This window comes from Procambarus clarkii, chromosome 79, assembly GCF_040958095.1.
Source record: "Procambarus clarkii isolate CNS0578487 chromosome 79, FALCON_Pclarkii_2.0, whole genome shotgun sequence".
Lineage (NCBI taxonomy): Eukaryota > Metazoa > Arthropoda > Malacostraca > Decapoda > Cambaridae > Procambarus > Procambarus clarkii.
In genome coordinates this window covers 22,058,624-22,086,544 of record NC_091228.1, presented here as the reverse complement: position 1 = coordinate 22,086,544, position 27,921 = coordinate 22,058,624, and the positions used below count along the sequence as shown (strand labels likewise).

The 27,921-nt window shown below is 44.4% G+C and overlaps 1 protein-coding gene across 1 annotated transcript; it reads right to left on the bottom strand.

Moving 5' to 3' along the window:
* Window positions 1–392: 392 nt before the first annotated feature.
* On the bottom strand, window positions 393–27,773 carry LOC138357720 (uncharacterized). Its single transcript, XM_069314711.1, has 3 exons — window positions 27,620–27,773; window positions 22,525–22,642; window positions 393–629 (listed from the first exon to the last, which is right to left on the bottom strand). Exons 1-3 carry the CDS (start codon window positions 27,715–27,717, stop codon window positions 393–395), a joined length of 453 nt encoding a protein of 150 aa, XP_069170812.1. The 5' UTR covers window positions 27,718–27,773.
* Between the last annotated feature and the right edge of the window lie 148 nt (window positions 27,774–27,921).

Sequence of the window (27,921 nt, the reverse complement as noted above, 5' to 3'; positions counted from 1 at the left end):
TCTTAAAAAGGTAATTATATTACATTATAAATGCAGAAATAACCAATCATTGACTTTCTTCCTATTAGTAGCCAAGTTAGCACAGCTTTATAAATAGCCCAAGAATACAAGTAGCAAAATTAAAAATTAGTAGTGATAGAGTTTCAAAAGTTGCTCAATTTACGACTAGTATGCCAATCTGGCAACCCTGTTAGTGTGGAGAATTTGTTGGTGAGGTGGGAATGCTGATTCTCCATGATGCTTATGTGGTAATGTATAAGATACGGTGAACACACACATTAACTTTTTCAATAACAGCAGCTTTGACCACATTTTTCTAAACTCTTCCCTATTTGCCAAGCTAATATCTCACAATCTGAGTAGAAAAAAGGATGATTGTTATGACAATATAGCTAAAAGTAATTAATTTTTCCAGGATGTGATAACAAATATGAAAGATTCTCATCTCTAATTCTGGGAATTCTTTCACGAAAATTTGCATAACTCACATTATATCCGTGAGACGGGAGGTCGTGGGCCAGATGAGCAGGATCCTCAACATTGGGCAGGTACAGGGAGTGGCTGCTCTCCATCCAGGTGCTCAAGTGATGTAATTCAGATGAATGACTCGAAAGGTCTTCCACACTCAGCTAGTATATAAAACAAATATAAAATTTTAATTTTTGTATTCACGAAATTAAAATTAACATTTTATCCATTTAATAAACCAGTTTTAAGGATATAAAAAACTCCACAAATATTTGCCAACTGTACTTAGGAAGCTCTGACAAAATAATCCCACATTTGTCAACTTCATTCGAGTTTGAAATTAAGAAGTTAAATATTTGGAAGTGTTAAGTATCCATCTGCTATCAACCTTGGAGATACTGTACTGGAATTTGGCAAGTTTTCAATTATGTTATGTAATACAGTTGAGAATTGTGATTTAGGACTGGGCCAGGTACCAGAACTGGTTATGTTACTCAGCACTACGTATATACCCGTATGTATTATTTATTTTGGTGTGCAAGTACTGTACAGTGCATGTTCAACATACAGCCCTGATCCTGTATAAGGTAAGTCCTTTACGGGGGCTCACCATACCCTGTGCTACTTGGAACTTTGGGTTCCTAGTAGCTGAATCTTAAACAACAAGAACATGTGCATGTTAAGTGTTGCCTCTGTTAGCATGACCCACGGAGCACCACCACCAGGTATCTTGGTTACCTTGAGGTTATCTCCAGATTTCGAGGCTGGGCTTGGCGTTCCCACGGCCCGGTCCTTGACCAGGCCTCCTTTTTGTTACACATTACCAGGAAGCAGCCCGTAGCAGCTGTAACTCCCAGGTACCTATTTACTGCTAGGTGAACAGGCACATCAGGCTGAAAGAAACTGCCCATTTGTTTCCATCTCTGCCGGAGATCAAACCAGGAACCTTAGGACTATGAATCCCAAGTGCTGTTGACTCAGCTGTCACGCCCCCCCCCCCCCATCGATTGTATTGAACTCATATCTTAAGAAGCACATCACCAAACTCTAAAAGGTACAAAGACATGCAACTAAATGGCTTCCAGTACTGAAGGACAAGAGCTACGAGGAGAGGTTAGAGTCATTAAATATGCCAAAACTAGAAGATAGAAGAAAAAAAAAGAGGCAATATGATCACTACATACAAAAATTGTAATGGTAATCGAAAAATTGATATGAAAGAATTCCCGAGACCTGGAGCTTCAAGAACAAGAGGTCACAGATTTAAACTAACTAAACAAAGCTGCTGAAGAAATACATGAAAATTCACTTTCAAAGAGTGGTAGATGGTTGGACCAAGGAAGGAGGGGGTAAGGGAGGAGGGGGAAGGTGAGAGGGGTAAGGGAGGAGGGGGAGAGGTGAGAGGGGTAAGGGAGGAGGGGGAGAGGTGAGAGGGGTAAGGGAGGAGGGGGAGAGGTGAGAGGGGTAAGGGAGGAGGAGGACGGTGAGAGGGGTAAGGGAGGAGGGAGAGAGGTGAGAGGGTAAGGGAGGAGGGGGGAGGTGAGAGGGGTAAGGGAGGAGGGAGGAGGTGAGAGGGGGTAAGGGAGGAGGGGGGGAGGTGAGAGGGGTAAGGGAGGAGGGGGGAGGTGAGAGGGGTAAGGGAGGAGGGGGGAGGTGAGAGGGGTAAGGGAGGAGGGAGGAGGTGAGAGGGGTAAGGGAGGAGGTGAGAGGGGTAAGGGAGGAGGTGAGAGGGGTAAGGGAGGAGGGGGAGGTGAGAGGGGTAAGGGAGGAGGGGGGGAGGTGAGAGGGGGTAAGGGAAGGGGGGAGGTGAGAGGGGGTAAGGGAGGGGGGGAGGTGAGAGGGGGTAAGGGAGGGGGGGGAGGTGAGAGGGGTAAGGGAGGAGGGGGGAGGTGAGAGGGGTAAGGGAGGAGGGGGGAGGTGAGAGGGGTAAGGGAGGAGTGGGGGGGAGGTGAGAGGGGTAAGGGAGGAGGGGGGGAGGTGAGAGGGGTAAGGGAGGAGGGGGGAGGTGAGAGGGGTAAGGGAGGAGGGGGGGAGGTGAGAGGGGGTAAGGGAGGAGGGGGGGAGGTGAGAGGGGTAAGGAGGGGGGGAGGTGAGAGGGTTAAGGGAGGAGGGGGAGGTGAGAGGGTTAAGGGAGGAGGGGGAGGTGAGAGGGGTAAGGGAGGTAGGGGGGAGGTGAGAGGGGTAAGGGAGGAGGGGGGAGGTGAGAGGGGTAAGGGAGGAGGGGGGAGGTGAGAGGGGTAAGGGAGGAGGGGGGAGGTGAGAGGGTTGTAACACTGTAAAAGTGTTTGGTTTAGTTTAATACATACATAGAGTACATGAGTCACAGACAAGGATCGGAGAGGCGCCAGTTGTCTGCCTGAGATCTCACACCTCAAAGCGTTAATGACCCCAAGTGACCTGAGGTCAGATCATGAGAATTTCACCTTGCTTCCGCTAAGCGTATAATTGGAGCCGGGTAGCCTTCAAACATGCCGACGTTTAAGGAGTGGCTTGGTAGTGCCGGAGGCTATCTACTTGTGGGCGGAGTTAGCTACTAGGTTCCCCAATAAATACTCGGAGAACTATCGAGCATGAAGCATTAAGAGACAGAACAGCAGACGAGAGCAGAGACGACGTCCCTAGCAGGGAGGCTGTCGGCCGGCAGGGGCCGAGAAAGTCTCTGTCAAGCTACAGACCCCCCCCCCTCTCTATTCAACTTAGACTCAGTCCTCGGTGAGTGAACATTAAGGTGACTTGTCGTGTTTACATATGTTGTGTGATGATCAGGGGCGGTCAAGTTGTAGGGTTCTCGAATTCTTGGATGATGACTCACTTTGAATATTAATCGTTAACATTTTAATGGGATTGCTTAAGTTATGATACTTATCATGAAATATAATTATGAATTTATTATTTAAATTGTGTTTAACTTTGTTCCCTAGAGCTTTGAGTTGAGGTGAGAAAGCCTCTGTGGTTACTGTTTTCATGGTTTAGAATGAGTACATGGTACAGAGGGAACTACTAATAATGAACTCATGATAACATTTTTGGTGAATATTGTGATACAGACAAGTTCCATTCCTTGTCTTGTATGTAATGATCATGAATGGATGGTGGCAGCATTTCGTCTTCTACTATCTACTTTCTACTTCTACTGTAACACGGGTTTAGGTTCCCTCTCTCTTTTCTTCCTTCTTTCTACTCCCTCTACCCGTATTCTTACTTTTATTTCTAAACCAAGGGACTCCAAAACTTTTACCAAAGCCAACTCCACGCCACGTGGTCCTAAGACGATTGACCGACTTAGGATTCTACACCCAGTATGACGTGACCTAAGCTCTGAACAAAACCCTAGAGTCACCTCTGCTGCCACCACCAGACCAGTAATACAAGAGCAATGATCGAGGTCTGGATCGATCACGCTAATTAATCAACCTAGGGGCTTGATCCCCACTATAAACGATGACCTTGAGTGTGGAATAAATTACACGGTAATGATAATTCCGATTCGATGTTAGAATCGGCGCCCAATGCAACTCTGCCTCGTGTGGACCACGTGACCAGGACAAGTATACACATAAAACACATGGAAACAATAAAATGCAAATTAATAACAAATTTAATTTATTAAACGAAAACTAAAACAAAATCTAACTATGTTCACTCCCTATCAATTTAACACTCCCTACTTGACCTGAGTGGCAAATGAGACTATTTCTATACTTAACAATAGCAACTATACCTTGGGCGACCACAGCTCTAGGTGTTGGGTGGTCTTGGGGAGAGGTAAGATGTTTGACCTCTCCCAGCTGCTCCCGTATTCACACTGATTTGTCCTCGTCTGGCCTAGCCCAGACTAGAACCTTGTATCCTTCCGCCTAGTCAAAGTTCTACCCAGTTACTTTAGCAAGGTTTAAGTTATAACAATTAACCTCTGTTGTACTTAATTGATACAGACTGGTTGAATTATTTTACTGAATTAAATTACAAACATCTAACGGCAGAGCTGTTCCCGATCACAAAAATGGTTATTAAAACTTTGAGAAATATTAGACATGTCAACCCTGCTGACCTATGACCGCCGGTCACTCCGCCTTAAAAGTTAGATCCGATTCGTGACGTCACTGATGGTGACTTAAACTCAATAATTAGAATACTCTTGATATTGTATCCAGTACTATTATACAATCCAATTTTAATGCAAAATGAATAAAGGCTAATTTTCTCTAATTTACTGAATACTATAGGATGATTCATTATACAAAATTATGAACAAAGCGTTGGTTATTTCCACCGCGAATTCCCCTGGGGGTCAGGTCACCATGCGGCTCAGCTTCCCATTCTCTTTTGTCGATAAACCACTCTGGATAATTCTTACAACAGCCTAGTTTGTTACAACCCCCCCGCACAAGCACTTAGTAAACCTTGTTAATTTGTTAAAATTCACGAGGTTTAGTATCCAAACCCACAATTCAACTCATGCCACAAACAAAAGCTAACCTAACTAATAAAATTTGACAAATAATAGTCCAACATCATAATGAACATGTTCATATTTCATAAATTTCTCAGCTGTCAACTGACAGCAATCCTCCAATATCAGGAAACATACATCCTACCCTTACTGACATAGCTAAATAACATGTCCCTACTCTACCATCAAAAACTAGCTATTAAACTCTCTTGGCTCTTCACTAGCCAAGTCCATGTGTCCTCTAGAGCCGGCCACACCGTGCTCAAACAAACATTAAAGTTATAAGTTCAGACTGAACTTTGTCATCCGGGAGCGTACTACGGAACTATCAAGTTCACATCCGTGTACTACCCACTCCCCATCAATGTCAGCCTTGACATGTTAAGGAACACACCTAACGTTTATTACATGTATCTAAAAATATAAAAAAAATTCCTATACTATATCACAGGTTTCAGCTGACTGTACAGCCAAGTGTTCTCACTCACTAGAAGTGTCAATGTTTATATTGGTCCGCCTCTCCTGTGTTCAAACATTCTGAAAAAAATAGCACACAACATAATTTTCCATAACCGTTTGTTCTGGGCTGAGACAATTACACAGGGGCTTCGATTTTGATTACTGACCAATTTATAGTTAAATTTTCATATATTATACCAGAATTATTTTAAATCTGTTTTTCAACATTTAAACAAAAGTGTCCAGATGGTCTTTACACAGATGTTCAGAGCCAACTTTGTTGTTTGTATCAATGGTTCATATTGAGTAAACGAGAAAAAAAAAAAATCGATGCTGCTTGATGCTGAATGTAGGCGCTGACGATGACGGTGTCGATCTTGCTTCTTCTCATGTGTAGACATCAATACCTGGTCCTCTTGTACTCCCATCCGGTACTCCTGAATGACGACAGAGTGTAGTAGAGCGGAGTGCCAAGTGACAGCTGTAGAATACTGTTACTTCGGCCATTAATCTTGCTCTCGACAGTCCACACGCCTTCGTATCAATCACAGTTCACACGGTAGTCTTGATGTTAAACTTGTCGCAGATGACCACAGCAGAGCAGGACTGGATGTACCAACGGTGTCTCTTAGCAGGAGTGGTGTCAGAAGGTCGTAGAGGCGGGTTGCTTGTTTGCAGAACAGGTGAATCTCGTCTTCCATCATTGCTCACGTCATCTCAGGCGTTTCTTGATGTCACCAGGTTACTAGGCCGTAAACACCAACTGTGTATACCCTCGTACCGCCGACTTTAGGCCAAAGGAGACAATTTTGCGACCTTCTATTGGCGAGTCCCGGTACTCTGTAGGGAAACCGTGCCTTCCACCTGTGACCGCCTTACTTCTGCTTTCTTGTTACTTCAGATGACGTAATCATTAATCTTCCGGCGAAATTCTTGAGTACTGCTACGTGCTTCCATTTCTTGACCTCTCCTCCAACACTGCTGGAATGGCTGCAGTCTTGATGACGCAGCAGGTGGGTAGTGGTGATCTCGAGACAGCTACCCCGGCGTTGTATGGCACCTCCGGTGACTGCTATAATGTGGACAGCTCGCTGGCCCTGACAACCTCGTTAGTGACGTGAGGCGTCGGCCGGGTGACTCTTGGACAGTCACTCATCCCCAAAGTAACTGATGTATGGGTTACTGGGTCTGGTGGGGGAGGGCTTTGTGTAACGTGCCTCCCCCTCGGTCTTTACAGACAAGGGTTCACGTGTGGCTGGAACAACTGGGTCGGTGTACCAATCAGACCTGGGAACAGACAGACACAACACAGCGGAAGCATAGATATACTCTGGGTTTGGTGGAGGTGGAACCCCAGAGCACGGTAAAAGTTGCTACCTGAGTCAAGTATAGACATAGTACATCTCATTGCCTTTACAGGAAAATCTAATGAATACTAAATTATACTAACTAGGGAAGTTACTTTACTGTATAGCGCGAGATCTCGTCACCATAGGGTGGCGAGACTGCACCTGACTACTGATGAGCGATGACAGAGGGTCATCCTCATCTTCTGACTCGTCGGTGAAGCCATGAGTCAGCACTGCTGAGTCAGGAACTAGACCCGCTGAAGGCAGTTCTAATTCCTCTCTAGCATGATAATGTTTCAATTTATTCACGTGAATTGTCCTTTCCACCTGGTCCTCGAACACTCCTTTTATAACAAGATTAACCGGCCCCGCCCTTTTAATTACTCTATAGGGTCCTCGCCACCTCGGAGCTAGCTTCCTGCTCTGATTGGCGGGCGCAGCCTCATTCACTCTCAATACGAGGCTTCCTTCCTTCAACTCAAGAGGGCGCACTTTCTTGTCATAAAAATGAGCATACCGAGTCCGTGCCTTCTTGGACGCTTCAGCTGCAATATTCCATGCATTTCTCATTTTACCAAGGACCTCTGAAGGATAGTCCTCCCCGTATGCAACATTATGTCTGTTAAGCAGACCTGAGGGGAAATTGCATGAATTACCAGTAAACAAATGAAGTGGTTGGGTGTTAATTGATTGGTGGATGGCAGTATTCAAGGCGAACTGAACATAGGGTAGGTGTTCATCCCAGGTGTTTGCATCATGTTCAGCAAGGATTGCAAGCATATCCTTGACTGAACGATTAGTCCGTTCCGTCATTCCGTTTGCTTGTGGGTGGTAGGCCGTTGTAAAAGCCGAAGTTGTCTCTAAAATCTTACAAACTTCTCTAAATATATTCCCATTGAATTCTTGACCCCGGTCAGAGACTAAAACTTTAGGAGGGCCGAATACAGTAACGAACCTACGCAAGAACGCATCTGCAACCGTACGAGAATCCTTCTGAGGTAATGCAACTAGTGTAGTGTATCTAGACAGATGGTCAACTAGCACCAACACATATCTGTTACCCGCATGACTGTGGTGTAAATCAATCAGATCGGCCCCCACACGATCTAACGGTTCACGAATTTCAGGAAATTCCTGAAGTGGGGCTTGTACCTTAAGGGTGCCTTTCCTCCTCTGGCAACGAGGGCACGACTTCACGAAATTGATTACCTCAGAAAGTAATCCTGGAAAATAAAATAGAGACTTTGCTTTTAAGTGCGTTTTAAAGATCCCCGGATGCCCTGCAATTTTTGAAGCATGCGCAAGCTTTAATGCTGATGACCGCAACGCGTCCGGAATAACTAGCTGAAATACTGCCCTATCATTCTGGCTATTAACATAATACAGGACGCCCTGTTTCATCTCAAAATCATGTATAGGTAAGTTCTTTTTCTTTTTCGGGTATTTTCCTCCCTCTAAATACTCAATAATTTCTTTCCATCTAGGCTCGCTCATCTGGTATTCTCTCATTTTATCTGATGGAATGGTTTCAATGTTTTCATTAATCTGTACTGCCGCTATATTTCTACTTAGCGTATCTGGCACAACATGTGCTGGACCAGGCTTGTACAAGATCTGGAATGAGTGGGCCGAAAGTTCGTGAGACCAGCGTGACATTCGTGGGCATTTCGTTCGCTTTTTTAAATATATGTGTTAACGCTCGATGGTCTGTGTAGATTACAAAATGCCGCTGAAATAGGTAAGGCTCGAAATACCTAACTGATTCTACTACTGCCAGTGCCTCCCGATCCGTAGCTGAATAACGAACTTCAGGTCCTTTGACCTTCCTACTGAAATAGGCTACTGGATGGGGTAAATTATCTGCGTCTCGCTGAATTAAGCACCCGCCAATAGCAATACCGCTGGCGTCAGTGTGCACTTCCCACTCTTTCTCAAAATCAGGAATAGCCAATACCGGTGTCGTGATTAGTTGGTCTTTCAGTTTGCGATAGGCCTCGTCATGTTCAGATTTCCACACAAACTTCGCATTTTTCTTTGTCAGATCAGTCAGGGGTGCTGAAATGCCAGCGAAACCTTCAATATGACGACGAAAATATCCGGCCGCCCCCAAAAACCTACGCACGTCCTTTGCTGTCCTTGGAGTAGGCATGTCAGCAATGGCGCGGCACGAATCTGGGTCAGGTCGGATACCGTCTGGGCACACCTGGAACCCCAGAAATTTGAATTTCTGAGCCGCCAAGGTGCACTTCTGAACATTCAGCCTGAAACCTGCCTGATCTAACAACTTCAAAGTCTCAGTCAAGTCCTGCAGGTGTTCCTCAAACGTCCTGGAATATATCACAACATCATCCAGGTACGCTAAAGAATGCCTACCCAGTACCGGACTAAGGATAAAGTTGATGGCCCTCTGAAACGACGAAGGCGCTGTCTTCAAACCAAACGGCATCCTACGGAATTGATAAGTGTGCCTACCATCCGAGAATGCTGTTTTTTTCCCTATCTTGTTCTGCCACCGGAATCGCCCAATACGCCGATTTTGCGTCAAGAGTTGAGAAATACTTAGCAGCACCAAATTGATCTATTATCTCCTGTATTCGGGGCAACGGATACACATCACCCTTAGTTAGTTCGTTCACCTTCCGGTAGTCAACACAGAAACGATAACTACCGTCCGGTTTCCGAACTAGCACAACAGGAGAGAGCCATGGTGACGTACTAGGCTCTATCACGCCCTGTCTCAACATTTTCTGGCACTCCTCCCTGATAATGTTCTTTGCCTGTTCCGGCAACCTCCACTGTCTCGTGTACACAGGCAAATGATCACCAGTTGGAATGGTGTGCTCGATCTTATCAAGGAGACCAATCTGGTCATCCTCTGTCGCAAACAATTTCGGGAATTTTCGTAAAACTCCTGTCAGTGCCTTCCTATCTGCCTGTGCAACATGTTGCAAATCAAGTGCTGAAATTAATTTTTCCACTTCCTCTACATTCTGTGCAACATTTCTCGTCTCGTATTGTACTTTGGATGGTGTTTTAGTTTTCAACATATTCAGTGCACTACATTGTGCAGTGACGGCTGGCGTCTCAGCTGACTCATGGTGAAAGATTTCTGTGTCCTCCACCATGGTTCCCTGAGATACCCTATCACCTGCCCTGAAGCGAAAAGTCTTATGTGAAAGATTGACAACTGGAATGAGTGCACCTTTATCGAGCACTACAACTAAGTGATGAGGAATTAATAAACTATCACATCTCCCAGCCACCTGAAGGGTGGTACCTGGTTGTATGTGACGTCCCACGGCTACTTTAATAAATTTAACAGAATGTGGTGGGCAACTGTTTAGTCAATGCGTACAAGGCGCATGACCTCTTAACTGTGTCTGGAAGAGATTTAAAAATCAATTTTGGATAGTGCGCATTATATTTCAGCTTCCTCTTAATTGAAGCTACAACTGGGGGATGGTCGATCATCTCCACTGGGTAGGAAGTCTGTCCCAACTGCAACCTGCAGTTCCTAGCCCCTTTTTGAGCAGACAAGGAATAATTAAATCGCGACAGAAAATCAGTTCCCATTAAGATGTGACCAGGAAAATCAAGGTTCTCTACGATCGTACATGTGTGAGGCTGCAATTCCCCACCAATCTCAAAATTAACTGTACCTTGACCTACGATCTCAATCTTTTCCCCATTGACTGCTGTTAATGTCTTTGCGCAACGTTGAAGACGTGCATACTTAAAATTGCTGAAGGCTGACTTTTTAATTACCGTTGCCTGGCTTCCTGTATCAACAAAAGCTGTCAATCTCACACCTTCCACTTTCACCTCAAAAGTAGGCCTACCATCACTAGGAGCCTGCTTTCATGCTTTCGTAGGAGTGACTTCGCAATCCCTCTGTATATGCCCGCGCTTCCAGCAGGAGTAACACCTCCGCGGATCTCTGTTACCCCGCGCAGGGTGGCTCGAACTTGCAGCTGAGGGCTGCTTCCCGCCTGATGAACCCGCGCCACAGTTCCTCGGCTTGGCTCCCTCGCCTTTACTTAACGCCTCTACGTATGGCGACAACTGAGTGCCCGGCGTCTCCGTGCGCATCTGCCTGTCAAAGGCTGTGGCGGCCTGGGGTTGGGGTTGAGGTATGGTGTGGGTGGCCTGGGGTTGGGGTGTGGATTGAGGTTGGGGTTGAGGCTGAGGTATGGTGTGGGTGGCCTCGGGTTGGGGTGTGGATTGAGGTTGGGGTTGAGGCTGAGGTATGGTGTGGGTGGCCTCGGGTTGGGGTGTGGATTGAGGTTGGAATGGGTATGGGTATGGGTATGGGGTGGCCTGGGGTTGGAATGGGTATGGGGTGGCCTGGGGTTGGAATGGGTATGGGTATGGGTATGGGGTGGCCTGGGGTTGGAATGGGTATGGAGTGGCCTGGGGTTGGGGGAAGGGTTGGTATGGGAACTGAGGATGGGGTTGGTATGGGAATTGAGGATGGGGTAGGTATGGGAGGTGGGGTTGGGGTTGTTGTAGTGACGGATGAGGTGTACCTAGGTGTTGTGGGTGCTGTGGTATTGGTGTTATGTTGGGTAGTTCCTGCTGTTGGTGTGGTTGTTCATGTTCCCGTTGAACGGGTTGCTGTTCTCTACCGAGCGAAGTGGGACGTCCTGCCATACTAACTGAGGCCCCCTGTCTGCCCTGCTGGCATGTCGTCGATGTTCTTTGTGGGGGAACCCAAGACGGCTCTCCCCACTCATGGGACGACTCCTCGCAAGACTCCCCACTCATGGGACGACTCCTCGCAAGACTCCCCACTCATGTCAATAATAGTATCGCTACCTGAGCGATCCCCAGTGGTGTCGGAAGAGGTTCTATCCTCTACACTCCCATTCCCACTGGTCCCTACTGACTGGTCATTATCAGGGTTAAACATTTTCTGTGATTCCTGGTGTGCCACGTCTCTTCTAAACTACCCTTTAGTACACCCTCGACCCGAACTCACTACAACCGTGATCTTACACAAATAATAAAAAAAAAATCGCAACTCTTTTCCAAGAAACAACTACTAAATCCCCAAAATAGGAAATACACCGATTTATCGAGAGAATCGTTGAAGTGAATCCAATGAATGAGTGTCTACCCCGCACTCGTGTCTGACCGTGAAATATCCCGCAGTTCTATTGCTGAAACCTAAGTCCTTTACGTTAAAAAAAATTAAAGAATCTAATTTATATAAAACAATTTAAATGATAACGCAACTAACGCCCAGCACCCGTGATGGATTAATAAAGAATATTTACTGTACTTGAATACTAAACGCGCTTGAAGTGAGCAGCGTGGCCACTGATGACTGATGGAGCGGGACCAGCTGCGCTGAAAAAAAACTAAGTCCCGCGCTTTTTCGCTTAAACGCTGAAAAATCAAAATTTTTGTTCTGAAGGAAAATAACTAGTTTTACGTTAATAAACCGCTCTAGCGATTAATATAGACACCCAGGACCTATATATGCTTACCAAAAATTTAATTTTTATCAAAAACTGCGTTTTTACTCAATTGCTGGACTCTGCCAATTTTTCTGACTCCGAGGGAAAATTTTCTATCACCCCAAATATCACAAAACTCCTTTAATTCACAAAAATTTGGGTTTCTCGTTCCCAGGTATAAATACGTTATTATTTACTACTGACGTTGTATACAGAACAATACTGACACTTCGGGCGGTTTCAACACTCACTAATTCGATTTTTCGTCAAAATCAGAGATTTTCACCTCAAATGGACTCTGACAAAATTACAACACGATTTTCTCGAAAAATAACTAAATTCGGCAAAAATGTAATTATCACTGTTTAATGCCTTACGAACAGAATTACGTCCCTTACGCGCACTAGAGAGTAATACTGACCCCAGAATATACACGAAACATGAAAATTAGAATTTCCGCCAAAAAGTCAGATTCTAGCCCAAGCTGGACTTAGAAAATTTTCCACCTACGTTTCTACTGAAAACAGAATTCTAAGTCTACAAACACAATTCTACCGTCTTACTGGTAAAAACTAGAAAATATCACTCGCATCGACTGGAGAATCCTAATGACGCCCAGATCATACACGTGACCCACGAATACAAATTAATTAGTTAACGAGTTTCCGACATCGACTTAGCCGAAAACTTATCCCAAAATACTTAGAAATATACCATGGACAAATAACATTTACACGCAACTTACTATCCCTTAAACTCTTTCACTTATCTATCGTGACCGACACATAGCCCTAAGTCCAGAGGATTAACTACACTCTAGCAACAACGCCTCTGACTTAGACTAATACAACAGGGAATAGCAAAACTTAACGTACGCACTTAGCCTAATATGCAAGAAAATGCTAAACACTTGGGAAAAATTTTAACCGGGGATTGAATGTAAGGTAAAAAAATTAATCTCTAGAACAATGAAAATAAACGGAAATTACTTTATAAATTGAAGTATACTTAATTCAACAATGCACTCGACTTAATCTTATAATTGTTCCTACCGGCTCGCCGTACCACACCTAGCCTAGAGGCCACACCATCTAGGTTCCAACAGAGCGACACGCAGCTTTCAGCAACAATTATGACTAGGGACGACTCAACCTCCACTAAGTGTGCGATCACTTAGTTGTTGAATCGCTGCTAGGTAGGTTACTAGTCCGTCCCTCGGAGGCCGCAACGCCCTTCACGGATTACGTTTTTCCTAGCGTTTTGGGTCGTCTAATAACGCCCTCGGACTATCTACTGGCGTCCCACAGATATATCCGCCCCCGACAGCCCTCAAGGAACTGCTGTTGAGAGTATGGCGGCTCCCAACACCTCTGAATTAATTGCAATGGGTCGAGTATGGTACCCAGTCCAATCAACTCGGAGCGGTCTCCTTTTCAATAAATCTAATTTAACAGCCTAATCTTACTAACTAAACCTTAATCATATCAGCCCGCATGACCCAAGATTCGCCAATCCCCACTCAACCGCACTGTTGTGGGGCGCACTGCTAATCCTGGCCCGCGGCTGTCTCCTTAGCATCCGCGCACGTGTTCGAACGGCTAGACGCGTGAGCCTTTCAACAATTTCAAACAAAATTGTTGAAACCACCGCTGTGCACCATTGTAACCCGGGATCGAGTTCCTCTCTCTTTACTTCCTTCTTTCTACTCCCTCTACCCGTATTCTTACTTATTATTTCTAAACCAAGGGACCCCAAAACTTTTAACAAAGCCAACTCCACGCCACGTGGTCCTAAGACGATTGACCGACTTAGGATTCTACACCCAGTATGACGTGACCTAAGCTCTGCACAAAACCCTAGAGTCACCTCTGCTGCCACCACCAGACCAGTAATACAAGAGCAATGATCGAGGTCTGGATCGATCACGCTAATTAATCAACCTAGGGGCTTGATCCCCACTATAAACGATGACCTTGAGTGTGGAATAAATTACACGGTAATGATAATTCCGATTCGATGTTAGAATCGGCGCACAATGCAACTCTGCCTCGTGTGGACCACGTGACCAGGACAAGTATACACATAAAACACATGGAAACAATAAAATGCAAATTAATAACAAATTTAATTTATTAAAAGAAAACTAAAAACAAAATCTAAATATGTTCACTCCCTATTACTTTAACACTCCCTACTTGACCTGAGTGGCAAATGAGAAGACTATTTCTATAATTAACAATAGCAACTATACCTTGGGCGACCAGCTAGATGTCTTGGCTGGTCTAGGGGAGAGGTAAGATGTTTGACCTCTCCTAGCTGCTTCCGTGACCACACTGATTTTTTCCTTGTCTGGACTACCCCAGACAGAGTATTGTATTGTTCCGCATCGCTTACCCAGTTACTTTAGCAAGGTTAAGTTATAACAATTATCCTCTGTTTATACTGAATTGATCCAGACTGGTTGAATTATTTTACTGAATTAAATTACAAACATCTAACGGCAGAGCTGTTCCCGATCCCCAAAATGGTTAATAAAACTTTGAGAAATATTAGACATGTCAACCCTGCTGACCTATGACCGCCGGTCACTCCGCCTTAAAAGTTAGATCCGATTCGTGACGTCACTGATGGTGACTTAAACTCAATAATTAGAATACTCTTGATATTGTATCCAGTACTATTATACAATACAATTTTAATGCAAAATGAATAAAGGCTAATTTTCTCTAATTTACTGAATACTATAGGATGGTTCATTATACGCAGTTATGAACAACGCGTCGGTTATTTCCACCGCGAATCCCCCTGGGGGTCAGGTCACCATGCGGCTCAGCTTCCCATTCTCTTTTGTCGATAAACCACTCTGGATAATTCTTACAACAGCCTAGTTTGTTACACGGCTGGCATGACAGTCTGGCTTACACAGCCGGCTGGCATGACAGTCTGGCTTACACAGCCGGCTGGCATGACAGTCTGGCTTACACAGCCGGCTGGCATGACAGTCTGGCTTACACAGCCGGCTGGCATGACAGTCTGGCTTACACAGCCGGCTGGCATGACAGTCTGGCTTACACAGCCGGCTGGCATGACAGTCTGGCTTACACAGCCAGCTGGTATGACAGTCTGGCTTACACAGCCGGCTGGCATGACAGTCTGGCTTACACAGCCGGCTGGCATGACAGTCTGGCTTACACAGCCGGCTGGCATGACAGTCTGGCTTACACAGCCGGCTGGCATGACAGTCTGGCTTACACAGACGGCTGGCATGACAGTCTGGCTTACACAGCCGGCTGGCATGACAGTCTGGCTTACACAGCCGGCTGGCATGACAATCTGGCTTACACAGCCGGCTGGCATGACAGTCTAGCTTACACAGCCGGCTAGCATGACAGTCTGGCTTACACAGACAGCTGGCATGACAGTCTGGCTTACACAGCCGGCTGGCATGACAGTCTGGCTTACACAGCCGGCTGGCATGACAGTCTGGCTTACACAGCCGGCTGGCATGACAGTCTGGCTTACACCGCCGGCTGGCATGACAGTCTGGCTTACACAGCCGGCTGGCATGACAGTCTGGCTTACACAGCCGGCTGGCATGACAGTCTGGCTTACACAGCCGGCTGGCATGACAGTCTGGCTTACACAGACGGCTGGCATGACAGTCTGGCTTACACAGCCGGCTGGCATGACAGTCTGGCTTACACAGCCGGCTGGCATGACAGTCTGGCTTACACAGCCGGCTGGCATGACAGTCTGGCTTACACAGCCGGCTGGCATGACAGTCTGGCTTACACAGACGGCTGGCATGACAGTCTGGCTTACACAGCCGGCTGGCATGACAGTCTGGCTTACACAGCCAGCTGGCATGACAGTCTGGCTTACACAGCCGGCTGGCATGACAGTCTAGCTTACACAGCCGGCTGGCATGACAGTCTGGCTTACACAGACAGCTGGCATGACAGTCTGGCTTACATAGCCGGCTGGCATGACAGTCTGGCTTACACAGCCGGCTGGCATGACAGTCTGGCTTACACAGCCGGCTGGCATGACAGTCTGGCTTACACAGACGGCTGGCATGACAGTCTGGCTTACACAGCCGGCTGGCATGACAGTCTGGCTTACACAGCCAGCTGGCATGACAGTCTGGCATACACAGCCGGCTGGCATGACAGTCTAGCTTTAACTTTGTTCCCTAGAGCTTTGAGTTGAGGTGAGAAAGCCTCTGTGGTTACTGTTTTCATGGTTTAGAATGAGTACATGGTACAGAGGGAACTACTAATAATGAACTCATGATAACATTTTTGGTGAATATTGTGATACAGACAAGTTCCATTCCTTGTCTTGTATGTAATGATCATGAATGGATGGTGGCAGCATTTCGTCTTCTACTATCTACTTTCTACTTCTACTAGCTACTCTTCTACTTCTACCTATCTACACCTCTCCCTCCACCCCTCTCTGAACTCTCACTTTCAACTAATGACCCTCCTCGCTCCTCCCACCTCTCTCCCTCTCACCCCAAACCCTCACTAATTACTTCACTATTCATTTCTTTCCTTTCGTTTTCTCTTATACGTTTGTGGCAATGATTCTGTATTCTAGAGTTCTCTCTAGAGTTTCGGGTAGCTGATCAAGTGACGGCGCCTTGTAGTCTTAGCACCTAGGTAGTCGAATACCTAGGTTACAAGGTGTTGAACGAGAGAGGCTGCCTTAGGAACTCTGGGAGTGCTCTAGAATAGTTAGCTAACTGGGGACGGGATAACGGACTAGAGAGAGCTGTTTCCCCCGGCCTCGTTAGTTAACTGGGGGGTGGAATAATGGACAAGATAGAGCTATTTCCCCCACCCCCCGTTACAGGGTAAGGGAGGAGGGGGGAGGTGAGGGAGGCAGTGGGAAGGCAAGATGGAGAAAGGGCTCCAGGATGGAACCTTGAGCAGTAAAAGGATTAACATTTGGTAACTCAGTGTAACACTGTAAAAGTGTTTGGTTTAGGTTAATACATACATAGAGTACATGAGTCACAGACAAGGATCGGAGAGGCGCCAGTTGTCTGCCTGAGATCTCACACCTCTAACCGTTAACGACCCCAAGTGACCTGAGGTCAGATCATGAGAATTTCACCTTGCTTCCGCTAAGCGTATAATTGGAGCCGGGTAGCCTTCAAACATGCCGACGTTTAAGGAGTGGCTTGGTAGTGCCGGAGGCTATCTACTTGTGGGCGGAGTTAGCTACTAGGTTCCCCAATATAAACTCGGAGAGCTATCGAGCATTAAGCAATAGGAGACCGGCCAGCGGAGCAGAGCAGAGGCCAGCCGTCGAGATAGGCCGTCACCAGACGGGGGGTGACGCTGCCTGAAAATTGCAGACCCCCCCCCCCTCTCTATTCAACTTAGACTCAGTCCTCGGTGAGTGAACATTTAGGTGACTTGGTCGTGTTTACATATGTTGTGTGATGATCAGGGGCAGTCAAGTTGTAGGGTTCTCGAATTCTTGGATGATGACTCACTTTGCATATTAAACTGGAACATTTTAATTGAATTGCTAAATTATGATACTTCATGTGAAATATAATTATGAATTTATTATTTAAATTGTGTTTAACTTTGTTCCCTAGAGATTTTGAGTTGAGGATTTGAGAAAGCCTCTGTAGTTACTGGTTTCATGGTTTAGAATGAGTACATGATAAAGATGGGACCATACTAATAATGATCTCTTGATAACATCTTTTGAGAATATTGGGATACAGACAAGTTCCATTCCTTGTCTTGTATGTAATGATCATGAATGGATGGTGGCAGCATTTCGTCTTCTACTATCTACTCTTCTACTTCTACTATCTACTCTTCTACTTCTACCTATCTACACCTCTCCCTCCACCCTTCTCTAAACTCTCACTTTCAACTAATGACCCTTCTCGCTCCTCCCACCTCTCTGCCTCTCACCCCAAACCCTCACTAATTACTTCACTATTCATTTCTTTCCTTTCGTTTTCACTTATACGTTTGTGGCAATGATTATGTATTCTAGAGTTCTCTCTAGAGTTTCGGGTAACTGATCAAGTGACGGCGCCTTGTAGTCGTAGCACCTAGGTAGTCAAATACCTAGGTTACAAGGTGTTGAACGAGAGAGGTTGTCTTAGGAACTCTGGAGGTGCTCTAGAATAGTTAGCTAACTGGGGACGGGATAACGGACTAGAGAGAGCTGTTTCCCCCGGCCTCGTTAGTTAACTGGGGGGTGGAATAATGGACAAGATAGAGCTATACCCCCCCACCTCCCGTTACAATGATGGCAGCGGTGTTGAACAATGTTGTAGGTAGTTGGTGTTCTTTTAACATTGTTCAGTCCCACGTGTCTTTTTGCCGCTCAGGCGCTATCAGGGAGATCTTGACAGGTGTATTATTCGCGATTTAGCGAGTTTCTTTTTCAGGTTAGGAGATTGTGATTCTCTGGTGTTGTGTTTAGTGATTTTGTGAGTTTTGTGGTGTTCAGGGAATGTTCACCAGAACTTGCGAGTGTAGTGTTTTATGTTAGTGATAAGATTTGGTGATTTGGGAACTCAGCAGTGTTGGTAGGGGAGCTCACCTGAGTGTGACAGGTGACCTCGCATGTCCCAGGGGGACACCCAGCCACCGCTGGTCTCCAGGTCAGTGGGGAGTGGCAGGTGTAGTTTTTAAGTAGTGGTTCTGCTCAGATTATTGCGATCGACTGTTTTACTCCATTTGAACGCAATAACCCGAGGTGTACTGGTCTTGTACAGCATACTAGGGGGAGACTTAGTATGTCAGTAGACTTCACGTTGGGGACGCTCGACGTTAGATAGTCTGGTCACAGGGGTGACAACAGTTTTGAGTTGTTGACCGGCGGAGAAGCTAGGAAAACACTCTGGGTCACGTAGGTGGCTGTAGGTTAAGGGTGGGAGTAACGGTTAATTATGTACTTAAGATTAGGAAAGGTACAGTTAAGTGAGGCTAGTGTTTGTCTATTAGTATTGATTTTTTTGTGTGTGACAAGTTAAAAGTAGTGATGCCCTTATTCTCTCTTCTCTAACTTTACTCTGTTACTGTTTTATGGTCCACCAAGTCAATATCAGTCAGAGTTAATTGGATTATTTTAAAAAAATTGAAGTGTAGTTGTTGCCAGGAGGAGAGCGTTATGATATAACTGTGTAACCCTATACAAACTACAGGGTCACACAACAGCATGGAACACGGGTATTGTCGCCTTTATGTTCAATTCACAGGTGGGAGCCAGAGGAGAGGCGCGACGCATATACAGAAGAGGGAGACGGCTGCTGTGTACCACACTCAGGGGCGTTTATCACCACCACCACGACCAGCCCACTACCTGGAGGTCATGGCTCCACCACCATCACCACCCCAGGGGACCCCAAGATGCAGCCCTCTCGGTCGGTCAACATTGGTCTACCCATTGGACCCCAAGACGGACGGACCCCAGCGGACCCCCAGTGGACCCCAGGTCGTTCTGCAGACGACCCCAGACGACCCAGTAAAAATGGAAGAGGAGCAACAACGACTCCAGTCTGTCCCACCAACATCGGTCTACCCAGGATGGACCCCAGGACGGACGGACCCCAATGGACCCCAGGTCGCTTGTCAAAGACCCATGGGAGGAGGAAGAGAGAAGAAAGAAGAGAGAAGAAGGAAGAGAGAAGAAAGAAGAAAGAAGAAGAAGAAGATAAGACAAGCTGAGCGAGACACGATGCCTCGTGTCCCTTGCTGGTGTCAGCATCATTGCAGGGAGCGTAATTGCAAGACAGGATCGTTTGCCTTAACTGGCCGCCCCTCCTGCAAGCATGTTGCTCTGTTGAGTGATTCACCTGTGTCGTGCGGACTTGATGTGGCTGTCAGAAGTAGCTCTCTGAAGGAGGCGTGCTGGAGCAACAGGGAGGAAGAAGAGTAGGATGGGATTTCTACTGTTGGCAACTATATGAAGGTCTCGAAACTTGTAGTCCCTATAGCTGTGAAAAACCCCAATATACGTCTCTCATGGTGACTGACGTAGGGCCAATTACAGATCAGCTGGGACAATCGAATTCCACGGTCCTGTGCGCAGTGCAAGAAGTAACGGCTTTCTGGTTGACCAAGGGTTGTTGTGCGTTAACGACGGAGAAGCGACGGAGGCAGTTGTGTTGAAGAAATGTGGTACAGGATTATCTACAAGACCAAGCAGTGACGTCGCCCAGCCAGAGACAATGGACGTCTGTCTACATATTTCATTTTTTAGAGTAGGATGATGTATATTTGTTTAGCTAGGATGTATTCTTTTCGTTAATAAAGTTGTCGCACACAGCTAGCTTGCTTTAGCAGTGTTGCAAAAACTTTATTTTCGGGGAGAAGGGGAGATGTAACACTGTAAAAGTGTTTGGTTTAGGTTAATACATACATAGAGTACATGAGTCACAGACAAGGATCGGAGAGGCGCCAGTTGTCTGCCTGAGATCTCACACCTCTAACCGTTAACGACCCCAAGTGACCTGAGGTCAGATCATGAGAATTTCACCTTGCTTCCGCTAAGCGTATAATTGGAGCCGGGTAGCCTTCAAACATGCCGACGTTTAAGGAGTGGCTTGGTAGTGCCGGAGGCTATCTACTTGTGGGCGGAGTTAGCTACTAGGTTCCCCAATATAAACTCGGAGAGCTATCGAGCATTAAGCAATAGGAGACCGGCCAGCGGAGCAGAGCAGAGGCCAGCCGTCGAGATAGGCCGTCACCAGACGGGGGGTGACGCTGCCTGAAAATTGCAGACCCCCCCCCCCTCTCTATTCAACTTAGACTCAGTCCTCGGTGAGTGAACATTTAGGTGACTTGGTCGTGTTTACATATGTTGTGTGATGATCAGGGGCAGTCAAGTTGTAGGGTTCTCGAATTCTTGGATGATGACTCACTTTGCATATTAAACTGGAACATTTTAATTGAATTGCTAAATTATGATACTTCATGTGAAATATAATTATGAATTTATTATTTAAATTGTGTTTAACTTTGTTCCCTAGAGATTTTGAGTTGAGGATTTGAGAAAGCCTCTGTAGTTACTGGTTTCATGGTTTAGAATGAGTACATGATAAAGATGGGACCATACTAATAATGATCTCTTGATAACATCTTTTGAGAATATTGGGATACAGACAAGTTCCATTCCTTGTCTTGTATGTAATGATCATGAATGGATGGTGGCAGCATTTCGTCTTCTACTATCTACTCTTCTACTTCTACTATCTACTCTTCTACTTCTACCTATCTACACCTCTCCCTCCACCCTTCTCTAAACTCTCACTTTCAACTAATGACCCTTCTCGCTCCTCCCACCTCTCTGCCTCTCACCCCAAACCCTCACTAATTACTTCACTATTCATTTCTTTCCTTTCGTTTTCACTTATACGTTTGTGGCAATGATTATGTATTCTAGAGTTCTCTCTAGAGTTTCGGGTAACTGATCAAGTGACGGCGCCTTGTAGTCGTAGCACCTAGGTAGTCAAATACCTAGGTTACAAGGTGTTGAACGAGAGAGGTTGTCTTAGGAACTCTGGAGGTGCTCTAGAATAGTTAGCTAACTGGGGACGGGATAACGGACTAGAGAGAGCTGTTTCCCCCGGCCTCGTTAGTTAACTGGGGGGTGGAATAATGGACAAGATAGAGCTATTTCCCCCACCTCCCGTTACATCAGGCTTAAAAGTCTTTAATAAACCATACAAGGTTGTTTCCTAAACATGTACAGTATCGGGGAAAATTTTAATGACAATAATACATCTTGTACTTAAACTGTACACTTCATTTTCCAACCCGTTCTCGCACTTGCTTAAAGTCAATATTGGCTTGTTTAATAAGTGCATATGCGACATACTAATTGATTGTAAATATTTTAGTTTACCTTGAAAAGTTTCATAGAAAACACCGACCTCGCCTAACATTCTTAGTATGTTAAGATAAGCATCTTATTGCTCTTAATTACAATTATTACTTAACCTATACTGTTGATAGGTTAAGTAATAATTGTAAATAAGAAGCAATAAGATGCTTATCTTAACATACTAAGAAGGTTGGGTGAGGTCGGTGTTTTCTATGAAGCATTTCAAGGTAAACTAAAAAATTCACAATCAATTAGTATGTCACATATGCACTTATTAAATAAGCCAATATTGACTGTAAACAAGTGCGAGAACGGGTTGCATTTTCCCGTGTTAATATTTTCACACAATGCACTGTACAAGATGTGACAAATATGCTTTCACTTTTTAGTAGCCAAATCAGTAATCAATGCAGCCTAACCCAAACTTTCAACTTTAAAACCGAAACCTAAATGAAGAATGATATCTTACAGCATCTTGCAGAAAGAGAAGAATGTTCTTAGGCTTGAATGGTGCCAGGTATTTGGCCTGAAAGGTGGCATAGTTGATGTGTTGCAACGCCGATACTGCCGGAAGACCCTCTTGAGCCCTGGGGAAAACAATTCTCGGTAACTTGACAACAAAATACAGAGTAAAAACGTGCATAGAAAATGTACTCATATGTGCAAGATGAGCCAAAAAAATATATCTACAGTACTGCATGAGGATAAGTTATCCTCATTGCAATTCATGCAATGTCCAACTTTGCATGAGTGATTTTTTATATACAGGTACAAACAAAAGAAAGGTATATTTAGTTATCCTCAACATTTGGTTCCCAAGAAATTAATGTTATAATAGTGTCGATGATGCTGAATTATGTCTAGAGCAACATGTATGATTAATGAGCTTCAGTGGGGGTTGTGGTGTTCAAAATGACCGAGTCGATGTAAAAAGTTTGATTAGTGCTCTTGTGTGTCAAATGTATTTCTCAATGCTAGAACAATTAGTGCAGCTCATTAATTAACAGCAAACTATAAACAAGTTATTCCCTGTACACTATACGGCCATAAACAAGTCCTTAATTAGCCTTTTATATGATGGTTATCTTGAGATTATCTTGAGATGATTTCAGGGCTTTAGTGTCCCCGCGGCCCGGTCCTCGACCAGGCCTCCACCCCCAGGAAGCAGCCTGTGACAGCTGACTAACTCCCAGGTACCTATTTACTGCTAGGTAACAGGGGCATAGGGTGAAAAACTCTGCCCATTGTTTCTCGCCGGCGCCCGGGATCGAACCCGAGACCACAGGATCACATGTCCAGTGTGCTGTCCGCTCAGCCGACCGGCTCCCATTGATGCTCTAATGTCCTGCCAGCTTTTCATATCAATATTACCCTACTTATGTGGCTCTGGTGTGTGTTGAAATCCTATCCATTCCAAAACCTTTTTCTCTCCAATTGCTTCAGTTGCCTTCAATTTAAGGTACTGTATAACTTTATTACTTTCTCCTTTTCCCGTCTGCATTGCCTTTCACTTGTTGGAATTGAATTTGAAGTCATTTTATGTCCATTAATGGAGTCTGTCAAAGGACTTGTAATATTTTGCAGTCTTTGTTTTTACATTTTTCATTGGCTTTTTGTCATCTGCAAACATTGACATTGACAAGTGCACTTCATCAAGTTAATTCATTCACATGAATTAGCAATGGCAGTAGGAAAAACACTGAGCCTTGGGGAACTCTACTTCTTACAACCCTCCAGCTTGATACCTAAGTAATTACACTTGAGTAATTACACAGGTGTATTTACAGGATGAGAGCTACGCTCGTGGTGTCCGGTCTACCCAGTACAGTCATATAATGTTTTGAAATTACCGACGGTTTTGGCCTCCACCACCTTCTCACCTAACTTGTTCCAATCCTCTACCACTCTGTTTGCAAAAGATTTTTTTTATATTTCTTCAGCAGCTCTGTTTAGTTAGTTTAAATCTATGACCTCTTGTTCTTGAGGTTCCAGGTCTCGAGAATTCCTCCATTTCAATTTTATCGATTCCTGTTACTATTTTGTACGTAGTAATCATATTGCCTCTTTCTTCTACTTTCTAATTTTGGCATATTTAATGCCTCTAGCCTCTTCTTGTAGGTCTTGTCCTTCATTTCTGGGAGCCATTTAATTGTATGTCTTTGCACCTTTTCCAGTCTGTTGATGTGCTGCTTAAGATATGGGCACCGTACTACCACTGCATATTCCAGCTTTGGTCTAATGAAAGTTGTGAACAATTTCTATAGTATTTTACGATCCATGTACAGTATTTAAAAGCAATTCTGAAATTGGAAAGTGTACCATAGGCTCCTCGCACGATGTTCTTTATGGTCCTTAGGTGATAGAAAACTATCTAGAACCATCCCTAGATCTATCAGAATTCTTTAAAGATTTTTCACGTATGTTATAGGTTGTGGGGTCTATGTTCTCCTATTCCACATTCCATAACATGGCATTTATTCACATTAAATTCCATTTGCCAAGTGGTGTTCCATATACTTATTTTGTCCAAGTCTTCTTGAAGGGCATGACAATCATCTAAGTTTATCTACCCTATTATCTTAGCATCATCAGCAAACATGTTCATATAATTCTGTATTCCATCTGTTAGATCGTTTATGTAGACAATGAACATTACTGATGCAAGAAATGAACCCTGTGATACTCCACTCATGACATTTCTCCAGTCTGATACATTGCCTCTGATTACTGCCCTCATTTTTCCATCGGTTAGAAAATTGTTCGTCCACGTTAGAAGCCTACCTGTCACTCCTCCAATATGTTCCAGTTTCCAGAACAACTACTTATGTGGAACTCTGTCAAAAGCCTTTTTTTTTAGGTCCAGATAGATGAGTGGATGAATGAGGGGAAAGCACCAAGCCATCACGACTATATAGCATTTGGAAGGGGTCAGGATCAGGCTTAGGGATGGGACGGGGGAAAGGAAGGGTGTCCAACCACTTGGACAGTTGGGGATTGAATGCCGATCTGCATGAAGTGAGACCGTCACCTCAAGTGATTGGGCGTGGTAGATAGATGAATGTAATGTGTGTGTAATGCATTCTTTTCAATCCTTGTTCAATTCAGTATCCTGCCATTATCCTAGCTTATTTTATCATTTCTTACACCAGCCTTACACGAGGAATAGTACAGTAGCCACACACTGTATAGGTCTGCATAATTTAGAGGATATTATATTGAATGCTTTTTTACCACCCTAAAAAGATACAGTCTACCCCACCTCCATTTTCCTGTTGTATTTCGGTAAGTAATGTATTACTTACCGAAATATTGTGCCCGAAATATAAATGAAAATTAAATAAATAAATAAATAAATAAATGAAATATAAATGCCCGAAACGCTTTGCGTAATAGTGGCTTTAGGCATTGTATGTACTAGCTCTACCTATAAGTCAACCAATCTTTGTAAAAATTTATTGTATGTATGTACCTTACCTAAATAAACATTTTATTTTTTTTATTGTATTATTGTGTTGTATTGTTGTTGTATTTTTAATTTTGTAACAGCACTCACTAAAATTTGTCAGGTGGTAGTGATAAATCTGATTCATACATAGAGTGGCTTCTGGAAACAATTCTACTTCAAAAGCTTGGCCAGAGGCCAGGCTTGACTTTTGATAACTTCGCTCAATAAAACTTACTTGGAGCGGCCCTGCACGCCTACATATCTATTACAACCCAGGTCGTCCTGTGCTTGCAGGAACGTGTAATTTTTTCTTGAAGTCCACCTTTGTTCCAGTAACTCATATGCTTGCTATAGATTAACCATGTACTTCTGATATTCAGTGTGTTCTCCAGTTGTGCCTATGGGATTTCTAATCCTCTCTGGTTCTATTCTGCAGTTCCTACCATATCATTATCTCCAGCATGTTATTTTACAGCATAAATTTTGGACCTGGTCTTCCAGTACCTTCCATGTATTGTATACAGGTATATTATTTTAGAGTTTTGAGATGGTCCAAATAATTTAGGTACTTAATTATGTCTTGAGTGCTGTATATATATATTCTCTGTATTTCAAAAATCTCTCCGCTTTGAAAGGGAAAGTGAGTTCCAAGCAGTACTGAAGGCAGGATAGCACAATTGATTTGAATACAGTATTGTGAACACTGGAGAAATGAGTAGATTTGGAGGTTCTCATAACCCATCCTATAATTTTCCTTGCTACTGTTTTTTTTTTATTGGAGATGTATTCTTGTTAAATTAATGTAATTTTTGATGGGGTGGGAGTGTGGGGCATGGGGGCCGCTCCATAAAGGGTACAGGGCCTGCATTTCTGCGGAACGCGACCGTTTCGGCAGCACACGAGCATTTTGATATCATAAGAGCGTTTCGGCGGCACGCGAGCTTTTTGTTAGCATAGGCATGATTTAATAAGACCGCGTTGTGGTTGTGTTTTTATGGAATTGTTGTACTCGCCTAGTTGTGTTTGCGGGGGTTGAGCTCTGGCTCTTTGGTCCCGCCTCTCAATTGTCAATCAACTGGTAGGGGACCTTTTGATATTACCCTAGATTTTGGCTTGAAAATACACAAAAATGTCTTAAAAACCTTCAGTAATGTGTTGAAAATAATTGTGGGTAAAATACTGTCATTTATATATACCTCAGATGGGGCACAAAAAAAACTCAAACTAATTGTTCCACTTGAACGATGTTACCAAAGAAAAGTTTAGACAATGTTTCCTTTCACCTGCTGCCTCTGTTCTCCTAGTAGTAAATTGATACCCAGGAGTCAGACAACTGTTGTGGGCGGCATCATTGGGAAGATCGCACGTTGGCCCAGCTTAGGGCACCTCGATAAGCCTAACAGGTATGCTACCTCCAACCTGGACAAGCTAGGAGTGTTCTGCGAGATATGACCACAATATTTTGTATTTACCAAGTAAACGAACGAGCAAGAATTTAGACCAATAGAGTATGTGATTTATGGCACGGCTGATAAATGTTCAACAATAAAGACTTACAAAACCAAATTTGTGACACGAAACTAAAGTATGTAAATCTATAAAGGACAAAAAAAAAAAAAAAAAAAAGGCTAATTATTATGGATGTCCACGAGAGGAAAATATTATTTTGTTTACTTTCTTCACAGACGGGCAAAGTGTCTTGGGTAAGTTTTAACGTTGCTCTTCGCGTTGAGTAACTTACTAAAGTTAAGCGAAGCCGTCCATCACAACATTAGCGTTAAGCGAACACTTCTCTCGTCTTCAACATTACAAGAAAATATCTTAAACAACTTGACAGTGAAATTTGATGAATTAGGCCGAGGAAGTTACATAGGCCCCCAAGCCAGAGCCTGGCCAGGACCAGACGCCCAGTGTGGCTACACCACACCATGTGTGGTCTAGCCACACCATGAGTGTCACGCCAACACTCAAACTCACAACCTAATATACATTTCAATGATATTTCAGCCCATTTTTTAATAGTAAAATACAGACTGTTAAGTATGTCCCTCAGAGTAACAGTTATCATAACAGCGAGCCGTAACACGGCAGTAATGCCTCCACAGACAACTCTACTTACTGTCTAGCGTTCCATATGAGCACAGGGACATGTTCCTTGGCGGCTGTGGCGTAAATTAGGGAGAAGACAAGGAGAGTGAAGGGGCCCGCGCCTGCCATCTTGGTCCTCTGGTCATATGACTGTCAATACTGACAGTGTTGCCACATCTCCGACACCTCCCGCTACACCTCGTGATTTTCTCAACAAAAAAGGCGCCCAATATTTGTTTTATCGACTGATAGGGTTTTCAGTCATATATTTGAATTTTGAAATTAGCTCGTCAAGATTGTAACTTGCTTAGCTAAATGAATTGTGAGGTTCAG

Excerpts from the sequence above, each read along its gene's own strand:
- LOC138357720 (XM_069314711.1), bottom strand. The coding sequence starts at position 27,717 with ATGGCAGGCGCGGGCCCCTTCACTCTCCTTGTCTTCTCCCTAATTTAC. Across the intron at positions 22,643-27,619 it reads CTCATATGGAACGCTAGACA|GGCTCAAGAGGGTCTTCCGG; the intron begins GTAAGTAGAGTT and ends TGTTTTCCCCAG. Across the intron at positions 630-22,524 it reads TTCTCTTTCTGCAAGATGCT|CTGAGTGTGGAAGACCTTTC; the intron begins GTAAGATATCAT and ends TTTATATACTAG.